Raw genomic sequence first — 20,567 nt, forward strand, 5'->3', positions numbered from 1 at the left:
CACCTTCTCTGCCTCCTCTCATCACCCCTTCCCCACTGCTGGCTGTGCTGGGGCCAGTGGACGTGAGGGATGGCCACAAATAGGTTGGAAGTGATTGTCCGGACATAGCACATGTGGCCAGGCTCCACCTGGCAGTGTTGAGTGAGGAGGGGAGGGAGCTGGCGCAGGGGCTGACATCAGTGTGGGGAAGACAGCACTTTCTGTATCAACCATGGCCTCGAAGCACTGTGGGGGTGATGGGAGAAACTGGGGGGGGGGTGGTGAAGGAGTAGACCAAGGGGAGAGCAAGAGCTTGGGACTGAGAGGCTCCATGGTAGAGCATTGGGTTTTGTTGGATAAGTCATGAAGGCAACTGCTCTAGTTAGTGGAGCCTTTTGGAGCTGGTGCTGCCTTGGCCACCATTAGCAGCGGAGCACCACAGCCCTGCTGATGCTGTGGACAGAGCCCCGGCCCTGCTGCCAGCCTCCTGCCCCACACTGGGAGTGAGAGCTGGGATGGGGAGAGGGATGCTGGCCTTGCTGACCTCCCCCTTCTCTCTCCTAGGCTCGTGTCGGCGAGCGACCGCGAGTCCCGGCTGGAAGAAGTGCGTTCCTCCTTCCTGGCCAGCTACAGTCGCACCATCGGCCTCAAGGCCGTGCCCCCCAGCCCCTCGGGGGCCATCGGGGGCCTTCTCGAGCAGTTCGTGAGAGGTGTTGGACTGAGAGGCAGCAGCACGCTCTGAGGACAGGAACCAGTGCCTGGACAACCGGGGCTGGCGGGACCCGTCCTTGGCCAAGCCCCGGCACCCCCCTTCTTGGTGCGGGCACCTGCAGCACCCACCACCGGCTTCCCCCTGCCTGGGGCTGGGGGCTCGGGGGGGAATCCGGCCCATCTCTGCTGTAAATCCCCCCAGTAAACCCCCCGAGCTGTGCCCTCTCCTGCCTCCTGTCTGGGTTCGGGCGGCGGGAGCTCGCTATTAATAGCCCGGCCCACGCTCCGGGAGCCGCGGCACCGAAATAGCACCGAGCCGGGACCGGGAGGGAGCCCCGGGAGGGGCGGGGATGGGATGGGATGGGGAGGAGGGCGGGGAGGGGGGGATGAACCGGCGCTGGACCGGGCTGGGGAGCGGAGCTGGGTCCGCAGCCCCGGCCTGGAGGTCCCGCTGGGGCTGAGCCGTAGAGGGTCGGGCCGGCCGCGGCTGCCGGTCCCCGGGGCGGTGCTGCCGGCGGGGCCGGGGCTCTGTGCCGTGCCGTGCCGTGCCGTGCCGTGCCCGCCCCCGGGCGCGCCCGCCTCGGCGGCGCGGGAGGAGGCGGCGCGGAGCAGCGGCGGCGCCCGGGCGGGGATGGCGTCTCCGGGAGCGCTGGAACCGGCGACCGGCAGCGTGCCGGGTACCAAGGTGGAGCTCACCGTGTCCTGCCGGTGAGCCGGGAGCCGGGCGGGCCGGGGCACCGGGCGGGGGGCTGGTGTCTGCGCATGGGGATGCGCTGCGGGGTGCCCCTGTCCCGCAGCATCCCGCTGCTCCCCGGTGTCAGGAGATGGAAGGGGTGGGCTTCGGGTCCGCCTCGCTCCGTGGGCACCGCTGAACACTCGGGTTTTGCCCGTGGGGAGAGGTCCCGTGCGCGCAGCGGGGTCCCGTGGGATGCGGCACCGGTCTCTGCTGCTCGACGGGACCCGCTGCTCGTACCGGGGCTGGGGTTTGCGGTGGCCCCGCTCAGCGCGGTGCTCGCAGGGGGTCGGCGTTGGCTACGGGCAGCTCCCCGGCTCTGCCCGTTCTGCCAGCTCCGTGCGAGGCACCGGGGCCAGCAGTGGGGCAGCGCTGGAAGGTGGTGGGACGGGGGCTATAGGAGAGGTGCTGCTCGGTGCTCTGGTGGGTCCATGGGGGAAGCAGTGGCTGCTGAGCAGTGTCAGTGGCTAAATATAGCCCCGGCAAGGTACCGCTGCCCTCGCTGCCCGCAGCCAGGGGTCTTGCCCGCGGGGACCAGCACCAGCCTCACCGTGCAGGGAGTCAGGAAATGCTGGTGGCTGCCCCATAAAGCCCCAAGCCCTGCAAACTCCAGTCTGCCCCTGCCAGCCCCTTTGGGCAGTGGGGCTGCGTGTCCGTGGGGCCTGGCAACTCCAGACAGAAGCCAGGATTCACTCCTGCAGATGCCCCGAAGCATGGGCAGGATTCAGCTTCACAGCCAGACAAGGGCTCAGGGCTGCTGGGGCAGCCTAGGGGGGTCTATGCCCTGTGTGCCATGGCTGAGCCCCCAGCCATGCTCCAGCCCACCCTGTGCGCAGGAAGGATCCCAGCGGAGCCGCTCACAGGCACTTGCAGCCACTGGCACTTTCCAGTGTCACACTGTGCGAAGGACAGTGATCAATGGCTCTGCCGGCAGCCGTGGAGGGCTCGGAGCTGCCCAGCCCCTGCTCCAAGTGTCTCCTTTCTTCCCAGTCTTGCGCCCTGCCATTAGCCACAGTGGGCACTCCGCCGGCGCCGGCGGCACAGGGGAAGGTTTCATCTTCTAAATGGGTTCTCTGTCATGTTCAATCATCATCAGCGCTGGGGACACTGCTCCTCACTCGTGCTGCTGCCCCACCAAACCCTGCAGTGGGAACCAGTGTGTCCCCCCAGGGTGCCAGTGTGGCCTTCTGGTGTGGTGCTATCCCGTGGTCAATGGGGAGGGCAGGGGGAGCTGCTGTGGGGCTGGGTGGTGGCATTTATGGTGGCTCATGCGTGGCTCTTTCCCTCCAGGAACCTGCTGGACATGGACACCTTCTCCAAGTCTGACCCAGGTGGGTGGCAGGGACAGGAAGGGTATGGACTGGCACAGCGCAGCACGGCACAGCACAATGGCACGGCTCTACTCCTCTCTCCGCAGTGGTGGTCCTCTTCGTGCAGGGCTCAGGCAGCAGCGAGTGGAAGGAGGTGAGCACAGACCCTGTCACCGTGTGCCTGGGTGGCTCCCAGCCCGTGCCACCACCAGTGTCCCTGCTCCTGGCTAATCCCCGCCTGGGCTAAACAGGCCCATATGGCCCCCGCATCCCTGCTAGTGATCCCTCCGTGTCCATGATAATGATGCGGCTGTGCCGGCAGCACTAATCCCACACCAGGATTATTGCTGGGGCAGCAGCGATGGGGAGGGCTCCCGGGGGATCTGCTCTCAACCCTCTCCCCGCAGTTTGGGCGCACCGAGGTGATTGACAACACCCTGAACCCTGACTTCGTGCGCAAGTTCGTCCTCGACTACTACTTTGAGGAGAAGCAAAACCTCCGCTTCGATGTGTGAGTAAGAGCGGCTCCCCTCGGGGTGGAACAAGGCACCGATAATAGGATAATAAGGCACAGGATAATAAGGATGTGGCAGGGAAAAGCCTGGATGGGTGGGAAGCAGGGCTGCGTGTCAGGGTACCCCTCAGGCACCGGCTCAAGGCTCTGCTCTCCCATCACTAGCTACAACGTGGACTCCAAGAGCTGCTCCATCTTAAAGCAGGTGAGCACAGGGTGTGCAGTGACACCCTGGGGTGACACCGTGGTGGGGCACCCCCAGGCTGTGCCCTATGTGGCTGCTGTCAGGGGAATGCCCCTCAGAGGGCTCTAACCTGCTTCTCCATCTCTCTATGCCCCATGGGGACTGGCAGAAGGTAGGTGCTCACCATGCACCAGCCTCTGCTCTGCCCCGGGAGCATGGTCCTCATGGGGGTGCCTGGTGGGGCAGGGTGCAGGATGGGGATAGGACACACCATGGGGGTACAGGGTGGGTGTAGGGTGGCTCAAGGGGTGCAGGATGGGTTTGGGGAATATGGGGTGGTGCTGGAGAGATGGGTCCAGGGCATGTGGGGTGGTTTGGTGGGGGCACAGGATCAGTTTGGGGCACAAAGAGGGAACACCTGGGAGGGCTGGATGGGTCCAGGGCTGGCTCTTGGGGCACAAGGTGTGTTCAGGACACTGCATGTCCCCAAAGCAAGGTGATGGCAGGTCCCTGGGTGGTGGGGTGTGATTGTGGCGAGCACGGCAGGAGCCCCAGTGTCTCACGGTGCTGTGTTTGGGCACAGGACTTCCTGGGACAGGCATTTGTGGCACTGGGAGAGGTGATCGGGTCCCAGCGGGGCCGCCTGGAGAGAGCCCTCACGTGAGTCACCCTGTGGTGGGGCAATGGGGGGTCCCACACCATGTCCCAGCCACCCCTCCCATCAGACCTCTCTGCCTGTCCCCTCCTGGGGACACCGGACACGCTGCCAAGGGCCTTGATCCCCATCCCCACCTCCTGCCCGTCCCATCCTCCTTATCCCCAAGCCAAACAGGTTCCTCTGGTCCCAGGGGTGTCCCAGGGAAGCGGTGTGGGACCATCCTGCTGCTGGCCGAGGAGCTGAGCAACTGCCGGGTGAGTGCTGATGTCCCGGTACCGGCAAGGCAGGGGCTGTGTGGCTCCCTGGTCTGTGTGGCTGTTGGTGCAGGAGGCATCCAGCAGCGATGTCCCTGTCCCCAGGACATCGTCACCATGCAGCTGTGCGCCAACAAGCTGGACAAGAAGGACTTCTTTGGGAAATCCGACCCCTTCCTCGTCTTCTACCGCAGCAACGAGGACGGCACGTGAGCGCCGGGGCACGGCGGGCTGGATGCGGTGCCGGCCTTACCCTTACCCTGCAGCACGCCCCAACCCTGCCCTGTCCCCGCAGCTTCACCATCTGCCATAAGACAGAGGTGGTGAAGAACACGCTCAACCCGGTGTGGCAGCCCTTCACCATCCCCGTGCGTGCCCTCTGCAACGGCGACTATGACCGGTATGGGGATGGGGATAGGGACATAGCAGAGTCTGAGCATCTCTTAGGGTATGAGCGTCTCGTAGGGCATGAGCATCTTTAAGGGTATGAGCTTCTCTCGGGGTGTAAGCTTCTTTAAGGTGTGAGCATCTCTTAGGGTGTGAGCATCTCAGGATGTGAGCATCTCTTAAGGTGTGAGCATCTCTCCTCAGCGACAGGCAGCTCAGAATTGGGTCCTTATTGGGTTTATTTTCTCCTCTTTTGCAACCCAAATTACATAAAGGCATCCCCCTCCTTTCCAGGGCCCCCGCCATGACCCAAATTTCCCTCTTCCCTCCCAGCAGAGCTGCTCTGCCTGCCTACAGGCAGGGTGCTGGCCGTGGGGCTGGCTGTCCCCATACCCCGTGGGGGGGTCAAGGCGGGGGCTGTGCCAGCCATGCTGGCAGCTCACCCACTGCCCACCTTCGCTTTCAGGACGGTGAAGATTGATGTGTACGACTGGGACCGGGACGGGAGGTGAGGCCGTGCCCGTGGGCTGGGGGGGGCACATGGGGTGCCCCTCACCGGGGTGCCTGGCCACGCTGACCCCGCGCTCCTCCCGCAGCCATGACTTCATTGGGGAGTTTGCCACCAGCTACCGGGAGCTGTCCCGAGCACAGAGCCAGTTCACAGTGTACGAGGTAGGGCAGGGGCAAAGTGGGGGGGCTATGGGGGCACCCCACACATGCCGGGGCTGACCCAGTTCTGCTCCCATAGGTGCTGAACCCCAGGAAGAAGTGCAAGAAGAAGAAATACGTGAACTCCGGCACCGTGAGTGGGGCTGGGTCTGCCCTCCCAAATTGTGTGTGCTGAGGGCAGGGGTTCAGGTCTGACCCCCCCATTCCCGCAGGTGACGCTGCTCTCCTTCTCTGTTGAGTCTGAGTTCACCTTCGTTGACTACATCCGGGGCGGGTGAGTGGGGGCTGAGTGCCCCCCGGCTCCCTGAGACCCCCCCCCATGGGCGAGGGTCTCAGGGCTAGGACGGTGGTGATGGTGTAGGTGCAGCTTGGGGTGACAAGGGGGTCGTGGGGCTGGGGAGGGGGTGCAGGATGGTGGCCCCGGGCTGTGGAGTGCTGGCTGGGGAAGGGGGACTCAGGCAGTAGGTCCTGGATGGGGGGACAAGGCCACACCGTGCTGTGGGGCCGGCAGCCTCCCTCGCTCTCCCCTTCCCCATAAGGACGCAGCTGAATTTCACCGTTGCCATTGACTTCACGGCCTCCAACGGTGAGTGCAGCCGGTGTGGGGTGTGCAGGGGAGCCCCTGTGGCTGTGGGGCAGGTGCTGATGGGTGCTGTGCTGCAGGGATGCCATCACATCCCACCTCGCTGCACTACGCGAGCCCCTACCAGCTGAGTGCCTATGCACTGGCACTGAAGGCGGTGGGGGAGATCATCCAGGACTATGACAGCGACAAGCTCTTCCCTGCCTATGGCTTCGGTGCCAAAATCCCACCTGACGGCAAGATCTCCCACCAGTTCCCATTGGTGAGACCTTCCCGGCTGTGGGGTGGCCACGGTGGGGAAGGGAAGCACCACGGCTGCATCCTGCATTGGATAACCAGGAGCGTTGATCCCATTCCAAGTGCCCATCCTTATCCTTCAGAACAACAACATGGACAACCCAAGCTGTGCCGGCATTGAGGGCGTGCTGGAGTCCTACCTGCAGAGCCTGCGCACAGTCCAGCTCTATGGTCCCACCAACTTCGCCCCGGTCATCAACCAGGTTGCTGGGTGAGCACTGGGGGACTCTGTCCCTTTTGCTGTCCCCAGATGCCACTTTAGTCCCATAGTGCTGGAGGGATCCAACTGCTTCCTCCCCCCCACCATAGGACGGCTGCCCAAGTGACTGACGGCTCGCAGTACCACGTCCTCCTCATCATCACTGATGGTGTCATCTCCGACATGCTGCAGACCAAGGAAGCCATCGTCACCGTGAGTGCACTCTTGTCACCTTGGGTAAAAGCTACACTGGGTGCTACCTCTACCGCCACCCTGCCTCTGCTCCACAGGCTTCTGCATTGCCCATGTCCATCATCATTGTGGGAGTGGGTCCGGCTGAGTTTGAGGGTGAGTTGGGGACAATAGGGAATGGGGATGGAAACCCCAGAGGAAGGGCTGATGTTTCCATCCCTAATGGCCACCCCACTGATGCTCAATGACCCCAACTATCACCCCACAGCCATGGAGGAGCTGGATGGTGATGAGGTCCGGGTGTCTTCCCGAGGACGATACGCCGAGAGGGACATTGTACAGGTAACCCAGTCCCACCACATGAGAACGATGCTGATGTTTCCAACCAGGCTACAAACAAACTCCTTTCCCTCCAAGTTTGTGCCGTTTCGGGATTACGTGGATGACTCTGGGAACCAAGTGCTGAGCATGGCCCGTTTGGCCAAGGATGTGCTGGCTGAGATCCCTGAGCAGCTCCTGTCCTATATGAAGACCCGCGACATCAAGCCTCGCCGGGCAGACCCCCAATAGCTGCTTCACGTGCCATATGGGGACCAGGACATGTGTCACCTCCTTCCGACAGTGGCCAGGGCTTAGCCATGGAGATGTGCCCCCCACAAGGGCGATAATCAGCTGGTGAATGGGGCTGAGACCCCCATCTTCTGGCCAACGTGGGGCTGGATAGCCCCAGTACAAAGTGATGCCTTGGTGCAACGGGGATGGCTTGGACTGCACCATCCCTTGTCAGTGCGGGCAGCACCAGTGCCGGGGCCCGGTTGGTGGGGGGCCACTGTATATGTGTGTCCCCCGGGGGGGCGGGAGGCCCGCCCTGGGGCTGGCTGCATGCTGGGGGGGGCTCAGCCCTATAGATCCATGGGGCATGGGCTTTGCCTTGCTCCTGCCTGCGCCCCATTCCTGCCTGTGCCCTGCTCCTGCCTGCGCCCCGCTCCTGCCTGCCCCACAGCCCGCCCTGCAGCCGCTTGGGGGGGGGGGGGGGGAGGTACCGGGGGGTGCCGGGCCGGCTCGACGGGTCTGTACCGGGGTACCGATTGTCAATAAACGGGTGAACCGGGGCTGCGCCGTGACGGCTCGACGGGGTCTGTACCGCGGTACCGTCAATAACAGGTTGAACCGGGGCCTGCGCCATGACAGAGGATACCGGGGCTGCTCGGTGGGGTCTGTACCCCGGTACCGACCATCAGTAACGAGCTGAACCAGGGGATGAAGGGGGAATCGGTGGGGTCAGTACCCCGGCACCGGCCATCAGTAACGGCCTGAAACGGGGGATGCCGGGGGGGGGGGGGGGGGGGGAGGTGGGGTCTGTACCCCGGTACCGACCACCAGTAACGGGCTGAACCGGGGTCGCACCGTCCCGGTAGCGGGGGACCGGGGCGGGGCTCCCGGGCGCGGCCCCCGGTGCCTGTGATTCAGGGCGGCAGATTCGCCTCAGGCAGCGCGGCCTAAGCCCGGCCCCCGCCGCTCCTCCCGCGGCCTCCCCTTTCCTCGCCACGCTCTCGCCGCCCTCCTTCGCCTCCCGCCGTTCCCCACCGCCCGCTGCCCGAGCTCGGCCGGCCCGTGTCGAAAGTGCGGTTGCTAAGGGCGTTGCGGCGCTTTACCCAGCGGCCGCCCCGCGCCAGGCGCCGCCGCAGCCTCCATTGTTGCGGGCGCACCGGGCCCGCCGCCGCCGCCGCTGCCCATGGAGCCACCGCCCGCACCCGCCCGCTGAGAGCGGCCCCGCGTCCGGTGAGCGCGGCCCCGCAGCGAGAGGAGGGAGGGAGGGCGGGCGGGGCGCCGGGCAGGGGGCGGCGGGGCCGGGGCGGGGGGAAGCGGCCGGGCCTGGCCTTGGCCTGGGCCTGGCTCCCCCGCTGAGCGCCCCCTCAGCCCCCCGCTCGCCATGGGCGTAGACTTCGACGTGAAGACTTTCTGCCACAACCTGCGGGCCACCAAACCCCCGTACGAGTGCCCGGTGGGCACCTGCCGCAAGATCTACAAGAGCTACAGCGGCATCGAGTACCACCTGTACCACTATGACCACGACAACCCGCCGCCGCCGCAGCACACCCCGCTGCGCAAGCACAAGAAGAAGGGGCGGCAGGCCCGCGCCGCCAACAAGCAGTCGCCCAGCCCCTCCGAGACCTCCCAGTCTCCGGGCAGGGAGGTGATGACCTACGCTCAAGCCCAGCGCATGGTGGAGGTGGACCTGCACGGCCGCGTCCATCGCATCAGCATCTTCGATAACCTGGATGTGGTGTCCGAGGATGAGGAGGTGCCCGAGGAGGTGCCCGAGAACGGGAGCAATAAGGAGAACACGGAGGCCCCGAGCGTCCCGCAGAAATCCGGCAAGCACAAGAACAAGGAGAAGCGTAAGGATTCCAACCACCATCACCACAACGCCTCGGCTGGCACCACGCCCAAGCTGCCCGAGGTGGTGTACCGAGAGCTGGAGCAGGACACCCCAGACGCCCCGCCGCGCCCTACATCCTACTACAGGTAGGAGGCTCCCAGGCTGCTGCTGCTCGTGCCTTGGGTTTGGAGGCAGAATCAGCCTCACTGTGCACAGGCAGCTTGTCTGTGCCTTGTGGAAATGGCCTCTGTCTGCTTCTCCTGGGTCCTGCAGAGCTGGTCATCCCATGGCTTCAGGCTCCTGGAGCTCTGTCTGGTGTCACACTCCAGTTTGAGGGGTCTGTGCACCTGCACAGCTCTTGGTTACTGCTCAGGTCATTGCTGGCAGTTTGATTGCTGTGCTCTTTCCTTGCTGAGACAATGCATATAATCGTAACAAGACCCAAATGTGTCCCTCTGCCTCCCACACTGCTCTTTGGGGGTGTGCTGGGGTAGCTCTAGAGCCCCCCCACTACCAAGGGTACCTGTAAGATGTGTAGGTTGTCAGACTTTTGTTTCCATTAGTGGTTTGGGAGCCAAATAATCCCTCAAGCAGGGAGTTAAATAGTGAACCAGAGTAACATTTGTGTGGCCATCCCTGCTGTCCTGGTCACCACTGCCCAGGTGGGCACTGGCAACCGTGTTCCAGGGATGAGATAATGATGTTATTTTGGGTCAGGATGTTAGAAAAAAAGCCTCCTCCTGAGGTGTCTGCGGCACCGCTCACTGCCATGGTGGGGGGTGGTTGCTGTCACTTGCTGGAGCAGCATCTGAGAGAGCTGGGCTGGTTCAGCCTGGAGAAGAGAACGCTCTGGAGAGACCTTAGAGCAGCTCCAGTGCCTAAAGGGGCTACAGGAAACCTGGAGAGGGGGTTTGGACAAGAGCCTGTAGGGACAGGCCAAGGGGAATGGCTTTAACCTGCCAGAGGGGAGACTGAGATGAGCTCTTAGGCAGAAGCTCTTCCCTGTGAGGGTGCTGAGGTGCTGGCACAAGGTGCCCAGAGAAGCTGTGGCTGCCCCATCCCTGGCAGTGTTCAAGGCCAGGTTGGACACAGGGGCTTGGAGCACCCTGCTCTAGTGGAAGGTGTCCCTGCCCGTGGCAGGGGTTGGGGCTGGATGAGCCTTAAGGTCTCTTCTAACCAAAACAATTCAGTGTTTCTATGAAATAACATCCCCCCACCCACAATCGGCGTGAAAGCCACCCCTGTGAGAGATAACAGAACATGGTTCCTCCATCCCTGGTTGCTGTTGTGTCTTGGGCACAAGGCTGCTGTCTCCAGAGCATCTGGCACCTACTTGGTGTCTCGTGCAGGCTCCAGTCTTGTGCTGATAAGTCCTCAAGGCCTGTACCTCACCCATTAGCTGAGTTGTTTTGTCTATGTCATGCCCGACTTACTGCTCAGGGTGCAGTTGCACCTCCTGCTTCTGCACGTTCCTGCGTTATCCCTGTTCGGTTTATGTTGATTTACAGCTTGGCCAGAGCATTTAAACCTTCCCTCGTTTGCAGGAGCTGCAGTTCAGCAGCTCCAGCCCCCGCTGGCTGTGCCCTCACCCTCCTGTGCTTTCCTTCCAGGTACATAGAGAAGTCGGCAGAGGAGCTGGATGAGGAGGTGGAGTATGATATGGACGAGGAGGATTACATCTGGCTGGACATCATGAACGAGCGGCGGAAGACTGAAGGCGTGAGTCCCATTCCCCAGGAGATCTTTGAGTACCTGATGGACAGGCTGGAGAAGGAGTCCTACTTTGAGAGCCACAACAAGGGGGATCCGAACGCCTTGGTGGATGAGGACGCCGTCTGCTGCATCTGCAACGACGGGGAGTGTCAGAACAGCAACGTCATCCTCTTCTGCGACATGTGCAACCTGGCTGTGCACCAGGAGTGCTACGGGGTGCCCTACATCCCGGAGGGACAGTGGCTCTGCAGACGGTGCCTGCAGTCACCCTCACGGGCCGTGGACTGTGCCCTCTGCCCAAACAAGGGGGGGGCCTTCAAGCAGACGGACGACGGGCGCTGGGCACACGTGGTGTGTGCCCTGTGGATCCCGGAGGTGTGCTTTGCCAACACCGTCTTCCTGGAGCCCATCGACAGCATTGAGCACATACCGCCCGCACGCTGGAAGCTGACCTGTTACATCTGCAAGCAACGTGGCTCCGGGGCTTGCATCCAGTGTCACAAAGCCAACTGCTACACAGCCTTTCATGTCACCTGTGCCCAGCAGGCCGGGCTCTACATGAAGATGGAGCCCGTGCGGGAGACGGGGGCCAATGGCACCTCCTTCAGCGTGCGCAAAACTGCCTACTGCGACATCCACACACCGCCGGGCTCCGTGCGCAGGCTGCCCGCCCTGTCCCACAGCGAGGGCGAGGAGGAGGACGAGGAGGAGGAGGAGGAGGGCAAGGGCTGGAGCTCTGAGAAGGTCAAAAAGGCAAAGGCCAAGTCGAGGATCAAGATGAAGAAAGCGAGGAAGATCCTGGCGGAGAAACGAGCCGCGGCTCCCGTGGTGTCTGTGCCCTGCATCCCCCCGCACAGGTACGACCCACTGCCCTCCCTGCACTGTGGAGAAGCTTCTCCCTTTCTCCATGCCTCACGTCCCACTTTTCACAAGGGTGTTACCTTGTTCCTCTCCTTAGCTTTTCACACAGATACTTTTCACCTTGTTCTGTCAGAGGGCTGTTGGTGCTTTCCTTTAGGAGTCCTGCAGAGAGGCAGAGATGCGCTGCCCTGCAGAGGTTCCTGGGCCCTCAGCGGGGCAGGAAGTAGCTGCTGTTAGTGTAATGGCAGAGAAAGAACTTGGCTGGATGTGTCAGGAAGCAGCTGGGGATTCCCGGCACTCCTTTCCTGTTGTGCTGACCTCAGGCACTGGAGTAAATCAGGCAGGGAGGAGGGAACTTTCTGCTGAGGCTTGTTTGGGTTTTTTACAAGGACATGTAGTGATAGGGCAAAGGGGGAATGGTTTTAAACTGAAAGAGGGGAGATAGAGATGAGCTCTTAGGCTCTTAGATCCAGATTAAATATTAGGCAGAAGCTCTTCCCTGTGAGGGTGCTGAGGCGCTGGCACAGGGTGCCCAGAGAAGCTGTGGCTGCCCCATCCCTGGCAGTGTTCAAGGCCAGGTTGGACACAGGGGCTTGGAGCAAGCTGCTCTAGTGGAAGGTGTCCCTGCCCGAGATTCTCTGATTCTCCTGGGGCTGTGCTGGGGAAAAGAGGGAAGTGTGGGAGCCATTCAGGCCTGGGAAATGGGCTGACCCCAGGGGTTATTTTGGCTCTGGTGCAGAGAGCTATCTGTTGGGATCCCTGTGCACAGCTCATCCTACCCTCTGCTGTGCTTCTTCAGCATTTTGTGCCTGTTGCAGGCAGTGACTCTGCCTCAGGGCCAGGCAGCAGTGGGGTGCGGAAGGACTGCAAGGGGTGTCTGAAAAGGGCCAGGACTCTTGCCTGTGAGGGTCACAACTGTCCTGAGGTTGGCTTCACAGCACAGGGAGGTAGTTGAGGCCTTGCCAGAGGTCGTGTTTCTGTCACATCCCAACCCTGAGGGCTCACAGGAAGGCACAGACACCCTTAAGATGGTTTTGGGTCTTGCTGTCACCTTGCAGCTTTTTGCCACAGTCTGTTTATACCCTAACCTTAAGTTTGTGCTCACCCAGGGTTGCTCTGTAGCTAGAGCCTCTTTCTTCACCTGTGGATGCACTGCCAGGCAGTTTGGAGGCTCTTGCTGCTATCATTGTGCTCACGGTGAAACCCACACTGAGCTGGAAGCTGTTAACCTCTCCCCAGGCCTTCCCGTTGGGATCAATTATTCTTCAAGGGCTGTTGCCAGGATGCCAAATGTCTCCCTCTGGGAGCTGTGCTTGGCCCGCGATGGCACATGAGGCTGGCCTCTTTAGCTGACACGGATGCAGGTCAGGTCATCCTCTGTGGGATGCAGAGGTGATGCTGGGGCTTTATCCTTTCAGCTCCCCAATAGTCCAGCTTTGCAGAACAAGGCTGTCCTAGCCCCTCCAGGCTTTCTACTGTTGCAGACAGCAGGAAAATCCCTTCTGTGGTGCTATGGGATCAGACAGGAGCTTTGTTGTGCGTGTGCCTCCTGTTCCCCCTTCACTCTTTGCCAGGTTTGGTCAAATTATGGGCTTTCTGGGGCTTGAGTTTGTCTGATAACATTTGTCCGGGGCCTTTGTTACCGTGAGTGGCCCTGAACCAGGAAAGTGGTTTGGGGATAACAGTGCCATAATGCTCATGGTCTTGGGGACTGTGGGAGCTGTTAAAGATCCACCCCCCCCCATGCAGATGTGTTGCACCCTGAACTGTCCCAGCTTTTTGCCCAAAAGTTGGCAGGAGGTAGAAGGGAAAAGTCTGTTCTGGATGTTTCCTGGTGTCCTCCATTGTGAGTGACTCAGGGGGGCAGCTGCCCTGGGTCACTTGGTGGTACAAGAGTTCCTGCCATGGGAAAGGGTGTCCTCAGCCCCAGGAGCTCCTCAGCTGCTCTCGGGTGGCCTCGCTGCTCCCCCTCCCCCGGCTTGCCTTGCTGATGGGCTCTGTGGTTCCTCTCCCTCCTTCAGGCTCAGCAAGATTACGAACCGTTTAACCATCCAGAGGAAGAGCCAGTTCATGCAGAGGCTGCACAGCTACTGGACGCTGAAGAGACAGTCCCGCAATGGCGTCCCCCTGCTCCGCCGCCTCCAGACACACTTGCAGTCACAGAGGAACTGTGACCAGGTAAGGGCTGCTTGCTGGGGTGCTGCAGGGATCCTGCCTGTGTGTGCACGTGTGCTTCCTGTGCCTTCCTTTGGAGCTGTGGGCTCGGAACCTTTGCTTTGCATGTGGTGCCTGCAGGCGCAGAAGGGAGTCAGGGGTGTGAGGAAGGGCAGCCTCAACAAGGGCAGCCCCAGCTGCGTTTGCTGCTTCACTTCATGCTCTCTGTGTTGAGAGATGTGCCAGGCAGCACTGGCAGCCTGCCACAGGAAGGGAATCCTGCCCTCTCGTGCTGCTCTGCAGATTTACCTCCTGCTTTGTGCCCTCATTTAGCTGGTGGCGATGGCAAATCTGTCACAGTGGCTCTAGTCTGAGGCTGCTCAACAGTGAGTGTTGAGAGGGGTGGCTGGAGAGCTCCACAAACAGTCTGGAAAGATCCAAGGCCTCTCTACCAGTTCCTGAAACCGCTCCAGGAGCACTCGCTGTGGGTGCTGCTTCCAGCCCACTGTCTGCCTCAGCCCTTAGTCACTGCTTCACAGATGTGAAGTCGTTGATGCCAGAGAGGAAGATTTTCCTTCTGGCTCCTTGTCTGAGCTCCAAATCTTTCTTCCTGGGCCTTTTGAGGCCTTTGACCGGGCAGGGTGTTCTCCTGCCTTTGCCCCCTCTCACTTATATTTTCTAGAGAAGGGTTGATGCTGCTTCAGCTCATCTTTGGCTATGACAGAATCAGAGCTGGCATTTTTTGGTGCTCCAGAAGTGAAAGCAACCAGAGCTATGTTCCCTTTTTGCCCTGTTGCCCTTTGCTGGAGCTCTGACCAGCAGCACAGACCCTGGTATTGTTCTGTGCTCTTGGGCAGCTGTGTTAGGAACAGCATTTCCAGAAGCTTGGAATGTCTACCTCCTGGCATCCTAAGGGCTTGGTAACCAGGGAGCAGGTACTCCACTCTGGCTAGAGGGCAGTCTGTTTCTGAACCACACACTTAGGTTACAACAAGGGAACTGGGACCTTTGCTAAACCAGAGGGTCAAACATGCTGGTTCCTTTTGCCAGGGAGGAGCCCCAGCACACGGTCAGGAAGGTGGAGATGGGAACACATCTCCTGTCAGCTCATGGTCTCTGATGTTCCTGCAGAGAGACACTGAGGATAAGAACTGGGCCCTGAAGGAGCAGCTGAAGTCATGGCAGCGCCTCCGCCATGACCTAGAGCGCGCACGCTTGCTGGTGGAGCTGATCCGCAAGCGGGAGAAGCTCAAGAGAGAGACGGTAACGACTCTGTGTCCTCCTTGGGGAGCTGCTGGGGTGGGCATGAGCATGGGCAGCTCTACAGAGCGCTGTAAGGTGTGTGCCGGGTGCCCTCAGCCGTGCTGCGCCCTGCCCCGGTGGCTCTGAGTGAAGGTGGCTGCTCTGCAAGGCTGAGGTGGGATGTGCTGGAGCTGGTGTACACCTCTGCTCCCCACGCACAGGGGCAAGGAGCAGCCCCTGTCCTGCAAGGAACGGTGCCACTGTCCTGCAGCTCTGCACTGCTGCTCCCCAGGGACTGTCCCTGCTGCTGGGCATTGGGCTCAGCCCCGCTCTGTTGCTCTGTTTCAGATCAAGGTGCAGCAGGTAGCACTGGAGATGCAGCTGACCCCCTTCCTCATCCTGCTCCGCAAGACTCTGGAGCAGCTGCAGGAGAAAGACACAGGCAACATCTTCAGCGAGCCGGTCCCTCTGTCTGAGGTAACAGAAATCTACGAAGTAAGAACCCCCTCTCCCAGATTTATACTTCACTCCGACTCGTCCCTTGCTCGTGCCAAGGGCTGCCCAGGTGCTGCATCTCCAGTCTAAATCTCCCCTGGTGCACCTTGAGGCCATTTCCTCTTGTCCCATCCCTTGTTCCTTGGGAGCAGAGCCCAGCCCCTCCTGGCTCCATCCTCCTGTCAGGCAGTTAGTTGTAGGGAGCAGTAACATCCCCCCCAAGCCTTCTCTTCTCCAGACTGAAGCCCCCAGGTCCCTCAGCTGTTCCCCATCACACTTGTGCTCCAGGCTCTGCACCAGCTCCGTTGCCCTTCTCTGGCTCTGCTCCAGCACCTCAATGTCTCTCTTGTAGTGAGGGGGCTGTGCAGCAAAACCCCTCCAGGGGCTGAGCTGGTGTTGGCTGGAGCACATCACTCAGTTCTTCCTCTTCACATGTTGCTGGTGCCTCCCTGGTGACTGTGAGCTGTTGGGCATTCCCGTTGGGAAGGCAAGAATGCAGGCAGCACACTCTTACCTGTCCTCTCATGAAGGCCTCTGCTAGGTGATGCACTGAGCACAGCACAGGAAAGGGTTTGACTCTCAGACTGCAGGCAGGTCAGCATGGAGGCGTCCCAGCAGAGCTGGGGGGAATGCTGCACAGTCGTCCCCCCCCTTGCAGCCAGTGCTGCCAGTTCTGTTTTAGCTGTCTGCACTCACCCTCACCCCGGGGGCTGCGCTTGCAGCTTCATCCCCCAGGGAATGCCATGGAGCATACTGGATCCCAGCTGCCTGCAGACAGGAGGAGAGGACGGGATGCTGGCAAGTGCACTGGAGCTGTAAAATCCGCCTCAGAGCGCGTATCTGCTCGAGCAGGTTGAGCACAGCACATGGGCTCCTGCTCCGGAGGCGTTGCTGTTCCTCAAGCTGCACAAGCAGACGGCATTCCCCGATGTGCATTTGGGCACAACACAGGGAGTGATACCTCATTCCTTTAACCACTGTTTTCTTGGAGCAGGTAATGCTGAGGCTGGCTCACGGGCTCTTAGCTCTGCCTCTTTCCTCATGCAGGTCCCGGACTACCTGGATCACATCAAGAAGCCGATGGACTTTCAGACAATGAAACAAAACCTGGAAGCCTATCGCTACCTGAACTTCGACGACTTCGAGGAGGATTTCAACCTGATCATCAACAACTGTTTAAAATACAACGCCAAAGACACCATCTTCTACCGGGCAGCCGTCCGCCTGCGGGAGCAGGGAGGTGCTGTGCTGAGGCAGGCTCGCCGGCAGGCTGAGAAGATGGGCATTGACTTTGAGACAGGCATGCACTTCCCTCACTGCGTAACGGCGGAAGAGGCTCAGGTTCAAGACATCGAGGATGGTGGGTTCTCATCCCCTGTCCTGGGGTATGAGGGCTGCTCGGAGGCTCCAGCTGTGCTGCCTGGCTGGAAGGACTGACCCCCCCCCCCCGTTGTCAGAGCCGAGTGCTTCCCTTTCCCCCAGTTGTGGGCTTTGCTGGCTGCTACAAAGCTGCTGATACCCCTCAGCCAGTGCTCACTGGCTCCATGGTTGTAGTTCTGCTTGTGTCTGGGCAGTGGGGAGCACCACCAGGTACAGCTTGTCCAGGAAGGGTCCTTTTACAGTCCTCTTTTCCCTGCTCCAGCACAGGTTAGGCTCAGACAAGGAACTTCCCTGCTTTGTAATGATTCAAGATCCTTTTGTCTTTTGTTTTTCCTGTTACACCCTCCCCCCCCCCTTTTTCCTTTTGTGTCCTTGCCCTAGACTATGGGAACCCTGGCATTCTCCAGGCTGGTTTCCCCACCTTGCTTCCCCCGTGGCTCCTTCTCCAGGTCTTTTAGGATAACTTCCCATGTTCACAAGTGTTTGGTGCCACCTCAGCCACTTGCCTCTGTGGGGAACCTGCCGTTTCAGGTAGAGTAGCTCCAAGGAGTTCCCAGTTTTCTTTCATCCATCTGCTCTTCTTTGTTCCCCAGAAGATGTGCGGCTGCTGCTCTCGGAGAACCAGAAGCACCTGCCTTTGGAGGAGCAGCTGAAGATCCTGCTGGAGCGGCTGGATGAGGTCAACGCTGGCAAGCAGAGCATCGGCCGGTCCCGGCGCGCCAAGATGATCAAGAAAGAGATCACGGTCCTGCGCAGGAAGCTCGCCCACCCGCGGGACCTGGGCCGGGATGGGCTGGAGCGGCACAGCTCCTCGGCCAGGGGGGGCCTGCAGTCACACAACCCCTGCGAGAAGGACCTGCAGACAGACAGTGCTGCCGAGGAGAGCAGCAGCCAGGAGACGGGCAAAGGTACCTCATCTCAGTGTCCCTTCTGCCTGGATGGGGTACAGGGTGGGGTTGCAGCAGCCCCAGCTGATGAGCTCCAGATGCCGTCAAGTGCCAGCTACCAGCTCCCTGCCTCCAGGGCGGAGATGCTGGGCTCGTGGGGAGCACAGCAAAGGCTCCAGGCAGAGCTGCCAGGTACCACTGAGGGTTTGCCACCTCTGCATCCCAGTTCTGCTTCTCTAAGCAGAACTTTGACCTCATCCAGGCTCCTTGGCAAATAGGAAGTGTTTATGGCCTTTGTCTTTCAAGGGTGCAGTGGAGCTTTTCAGCTGTTCCCTTCATAATCTTGACTCCTGCTTTGAGATTGCCTGGGAGACAGGAAGGCATCCCTGGCTGGTGGAATGCTCTTTGATGTCCCCATCTAGCTTTTACTGCTGGCAGACTGGATAGCTTCACCCTGAGGGTGCAGGCAAAGCTCAGGATGGAGGATCTTCTGCGATAACATTCCCAAGAAATGAAGCTATTCCTTGATGCTGCTGCTGTGTGGTCCGTGCAGGAACCATGGGCTGCAGCTGACACCTCCTCCCTTTTCCAGGTCTGGGTCCCAATTCTTCTTCCACCCCAGCACATGAAGTTGGCAGGAGGACCTCAGTGCTCTTCTCCAAGAAGAACCCTAAAACTGCAGGTCCTCCAAAGCGCCCGGGCCGCCCCCCGAAGAACCGAGACAGCCAGATCACTCCTGGGCATGGGAACAGCCCCATCGGCCCCCCCCAGCTCCCCATCATGGGCTCTTCCCAGCGGCAGAGGAAGCGAGGGCGAAGCCCACGGCCCAGCTCCAGCTCAGACAGTGATAGCGACAAGTCCACTGAAGATACTCCCATGGGTGGGTGCAGCAGGTCCCCCCGTGCAGCCGGGTGGCTAACAGGGTCCCATGGGGTTCTAATACTCTTTGGTGCTTTGCAGATCTGCCAGCCAACGGTTTCAGCAGCGGGAGCCAGCCGGTGAAGAAGAGCTTCCTGGTGTACCGCAACGACTGCAACCTGCCCCGGAGCAGCTCCGACTCCGAGTCCAGCAGCAGCAGCAGCAGCAGCGCTGCCTCGGACCGCACCAGGTACCGGCCCTGATGGGGGCTGCCCAGGGGGGCAGTGGGTGGCTCTCAGCCTTGAGCTGCTGCATGAGGAACCCATTTGGTGGTCCCTGTCCCATTCACCCTCCTGCAGCCTGGCTGCTGTTAGCTAAACCCTAGAAAGCTGTGGGGTTTGTGCCTTTTTATAGTGTAAAACCTAAAGGTGAGTGTGCAGCAAAGGGCTAGTAGGGAGTGTGAACCAGGAATTCCCTCTTGGCACTTCCAGCAGCCAGCTCCTGCAGGATCCCCCTGCCTGTGGCTCTGTTTTGGAGCCGTGCACATCTTCTGGGTCCTCATGGGTGAAATGGGGTGAGGGTCTGGCTGAGGCACCAGAAGACTGGGTGAAACTGGGTGAGCCCCAGCAGAAGCACCATCCTTGCCAAAGTCCTTCCCAGTGCCAAGACCAGTGGTTGGAGCCCATGAGCCCTGGTGTTCCTCCAGGCTCGGAAGCCGTCTCTGGAAGCTTCACCACAGCTCCTGCTGACAGCTCTGCTCCCTCTCTCGCAGCACAACACCCTCCAAGCAGGGCCGAGGGAAACCCTCCTTCTCCCGAGTGAACTTCCCGGAGGACAGCAGCGAGGACACGTCGGGGACAGAGAACGAATCCTACTCTGTGGGCACGGGGCGAGGCGTGGGGCACGGCAGTAAGTGGGGTGGCTGGGGGCTGTCACTGTCACCCAGGGTGGCAGCAGCTGACTCTCCTCTAACCCCCCTCTCCTCCGGCACAGTGGTGCGCAAGGGCATGGGCCGTGGCGCGGGCTGGCTCTCCGAGGATGAGGATTCCTCCCTGGATGCTCTGGACCTGGTGTGGGCGAAGTGCCGGGGGTACCCCTCCTACCCCGCGCTGGTGAGTACCAGCGGCCACTTGCACACCATCAGGGCTCCCTCAGTCCCGCCAAGTGGCACTGGGGGATCCCCATCATTCCATTCAGTGCTCCCCCTGTTATCCCTGCAGATCATCGACCCCAAGATGCCGCGGGAAGGCATGTTCCACCACGGCGTCCCCATCCCTGTGCCCCCCTTGGAGGTGCTGAAGCTGGGGGAGCAGATGACTCAGGAAGCACGCGAGCACCTCTACCTTGTCCTCTTCTTTGACAACAAGCGCACTTGGTAAGGCCGGGGCGCCGGGGGCTGTTTTGGGAGGGGGGCAACCGGAGACGATTGTAACCCTCAAACGAGGTTTTGCCCCATTCCCCGCAGGCAGTGGTTGCCCAGGACCAAACTGGTACCACTGGGGGTGAACCAAGACCTGGATAAGGAAAAAATGCTGGAAGGTCGTAAGTCCAACATCCGTAAGTCGGTGCAGATCGCCTACCACCGCGCCATGCAGCACCGCAACAAGGTGCAGGGCGAGCAGAGCAGCGACTCCAGCGAGAGCGACTGAGCGGGGCCCCCCCCGACGGCCGCTCCCCGCCGAATCTCAGGGCAAACGGGGCTCGGGGGGGGGGGGTTCCCCGTGCAGCTGGTCTGCACCCGCCGGGCTTGGATGTCGCCGTCCCGGTGCCCGCTCCCGCCGCGCCCCGCCGTTGCTGTGTTCTGGCTGCACACACGCTCCCCCCCCCAGCCCCCGGCCGGCCCCGCGTTCGGACGTTGTTTGTATTTATTTTGAAGGAAGAAAAAAAAAATCTATTGATTCTTAGAAAATAAAAACCTCCGCTG

At 60.9% G+C, this 20,567-nt stretch overlaps 3 protein-coding genes across 7 annotated transcripts in view; all 3 read left to right on the top strand.

Annotated features, from left to right (window-relative positions):
• MTMR14 (myotubularin related protein 14) overlaps nucleotides 1-915 on the top strand; it is a 28,900-nt gene extending 27,985 nt beyond the window's left edge. For both annotated transcript variants that reach the window (XM_061456126.1, XM_061456127.1), the window contains one exon: nucleotides 544-915. In XM_061456126.1, the coding sequence (XP_061312110.1) occupies nucleotides 544-721 (178 nt within the window). In that variant the 3' untranslated portion in view covers nucleotides 722-915. The remainder of the gene's footprint in view (nucleotides 1-543) is intronic.
• Nucleotides 916-1,189: 274 nt separating this feature from the next.
• Nucleotides 1,190-7,782, top strand: CPNE9 (copine family member 9). Its single transcript, XM_061456132.1, has 20 exons — nucleotides 1,190-1,398; nucleotides 2,714-2,754; nucleotides 2,841-2,887; nucleotides 3,141-3,244; nucleotides 3,413-3,452; nucleotides 4,015-4,091; nucleotides 4,280-4,343; nucleotides 4,449-4,552; nucleotides 4,639-4,743; nucleotides 5,197-5,238; nucleotides 5,327-5,402; nucleotides 5,479-5,532; nucleotides 5,612-5,673; nucleotides 5,939-5,985; nucleotides 6,063-6,244; nucleotides 6,363-6,490; nucleotides 6,589-6,691; nucleotides 6,769-6,826; nucleotides 6,939-7,012; nucleotides 7,088-7,782. The coding sequence occupies exons 1-20, from the start codon at nucleotides 1,322-1,324 to the stop codon at nucleotides 7,238-7,240; spliced, it is 1,638 nt and encodes a 545-aa protein (XP_061312116.1). The 5' UTR covers nucleotides 1,190-1,321; the 3' UTR covers nucleotides 7,241-7,782.
• A 646-nt stretch (nucleotides 7,783-8,428) lies between these two features.
• BRPF1 (bromodomain and PHD finger containing 1) lies at nucleotides 8,429-20,567 on the top strand. 4 transcript variants are annotated; one of them, XM_061456131.1, is made up of 13 exons: nucleotides 8,434-9,199; nucleotides 10,664-11,623; nucleotides 13,649-13,805; nucleotides 14,913-15,044; nucleotides 15,372-15,500; nucleotides 16,566-16,878; nucleotides 17,495-17,806; nucleotides 18,378-18,665; nucleotides 18,746-18,893; nucleotides 19,416-19,552; nucleotides 19,637-19,755; nucleotides 19,864-20,018; nucleotides 20,109-20,567. In XM_061456131.1, the coding sequence occupies exons 1-13, from the start codon at nucleotides 8,604-8,606 to the stop codon at nucleotides 20,290-20,292; spliced, it is 3,630 nt and encodes a 1,209-aa protein (XP_061312115.1). In that variant the 5' UTR covers nucleotides 8,434-8,603; the 3' UTR covers nucleotides 20,293-20,567. The 4 variants fall into 4 exon arrangements, with proteins under 4 accessions (XP_061312113.1, XP_061312112.1, XP_061312115.1 ...); XM_061456130.1 differs by having other exon boundaries at nucleotides 8,435-9,199; nucleotides 17,492-17,806; XM_061456129.1 differs by having other exon boundaries at nucleotides 8,429-9,199; nucleotides 19,416-19,755.

The sequence above is a fragment of the Pezoporus flaviventris genome, unplaced genomic scaffold, assembly GCF_033815535.1.
Source record: "Pezoporus flaviventris isolate CSIRO_AGI_PZ_B2104156 unplaced genomic scaffold, CSIRO_AGI_Pfla_v1 ptg000021l, whole genome shotgun sequence".
NCBI lineage: Eukaryota > Metazoa > Chordata > Aves > Psittaciformes > Psittacidae > Pezoporus > Pezoporus flaviventris.

Excerpts from the sequence above, each read along its gene's own strand:
- BRPF1 (XM_061456128.1), top strand. The coding sequence starts at position 8,604 with ATGGGCGTAGACTTCGACGTGAAGACTTTCTGCCACAACCTGCGGGCC. Across the intron at positions 18,666-18,745 it reads CACTGAAGATACTCCCATGG|ATCTGCCAGCCAACGGTTTC; the intron begins GTGGGTGCAGCA and ends GGTGCTTTGCAG. Across the intron at positions 18,894-19,415 it reads GCTGCCTCGGACCGCACCAG|CACAACACCCTCCAAGCAGG; the intron begins GTACCGGCCCTG and ends CCTCTCTCGCAG.
- CPNE9 (XM_061456132.1), top strand. The coding sequence starts at position 1,322 with ATGGCGTCTCCGGGAGCGCTGGAACCGGCGACCGGCAGCGTGCCGGGT. Across the intron at positions 2,888-3,140 it reads GCAGCAGCGAGTGGAAGGAG|TTTGGGCGCACCGAGGTGAT; the intron begins GTGAGCACAGAC and ends CTCTCCCCGCAG. Across the intron at positions 6,245-6,362 it reads TCTCCCACCAGTTCCCATTG|AACAACAACATGGACAACCC; the intron begins GTGAGACCTTCC and ends CTTATCCTTCAG.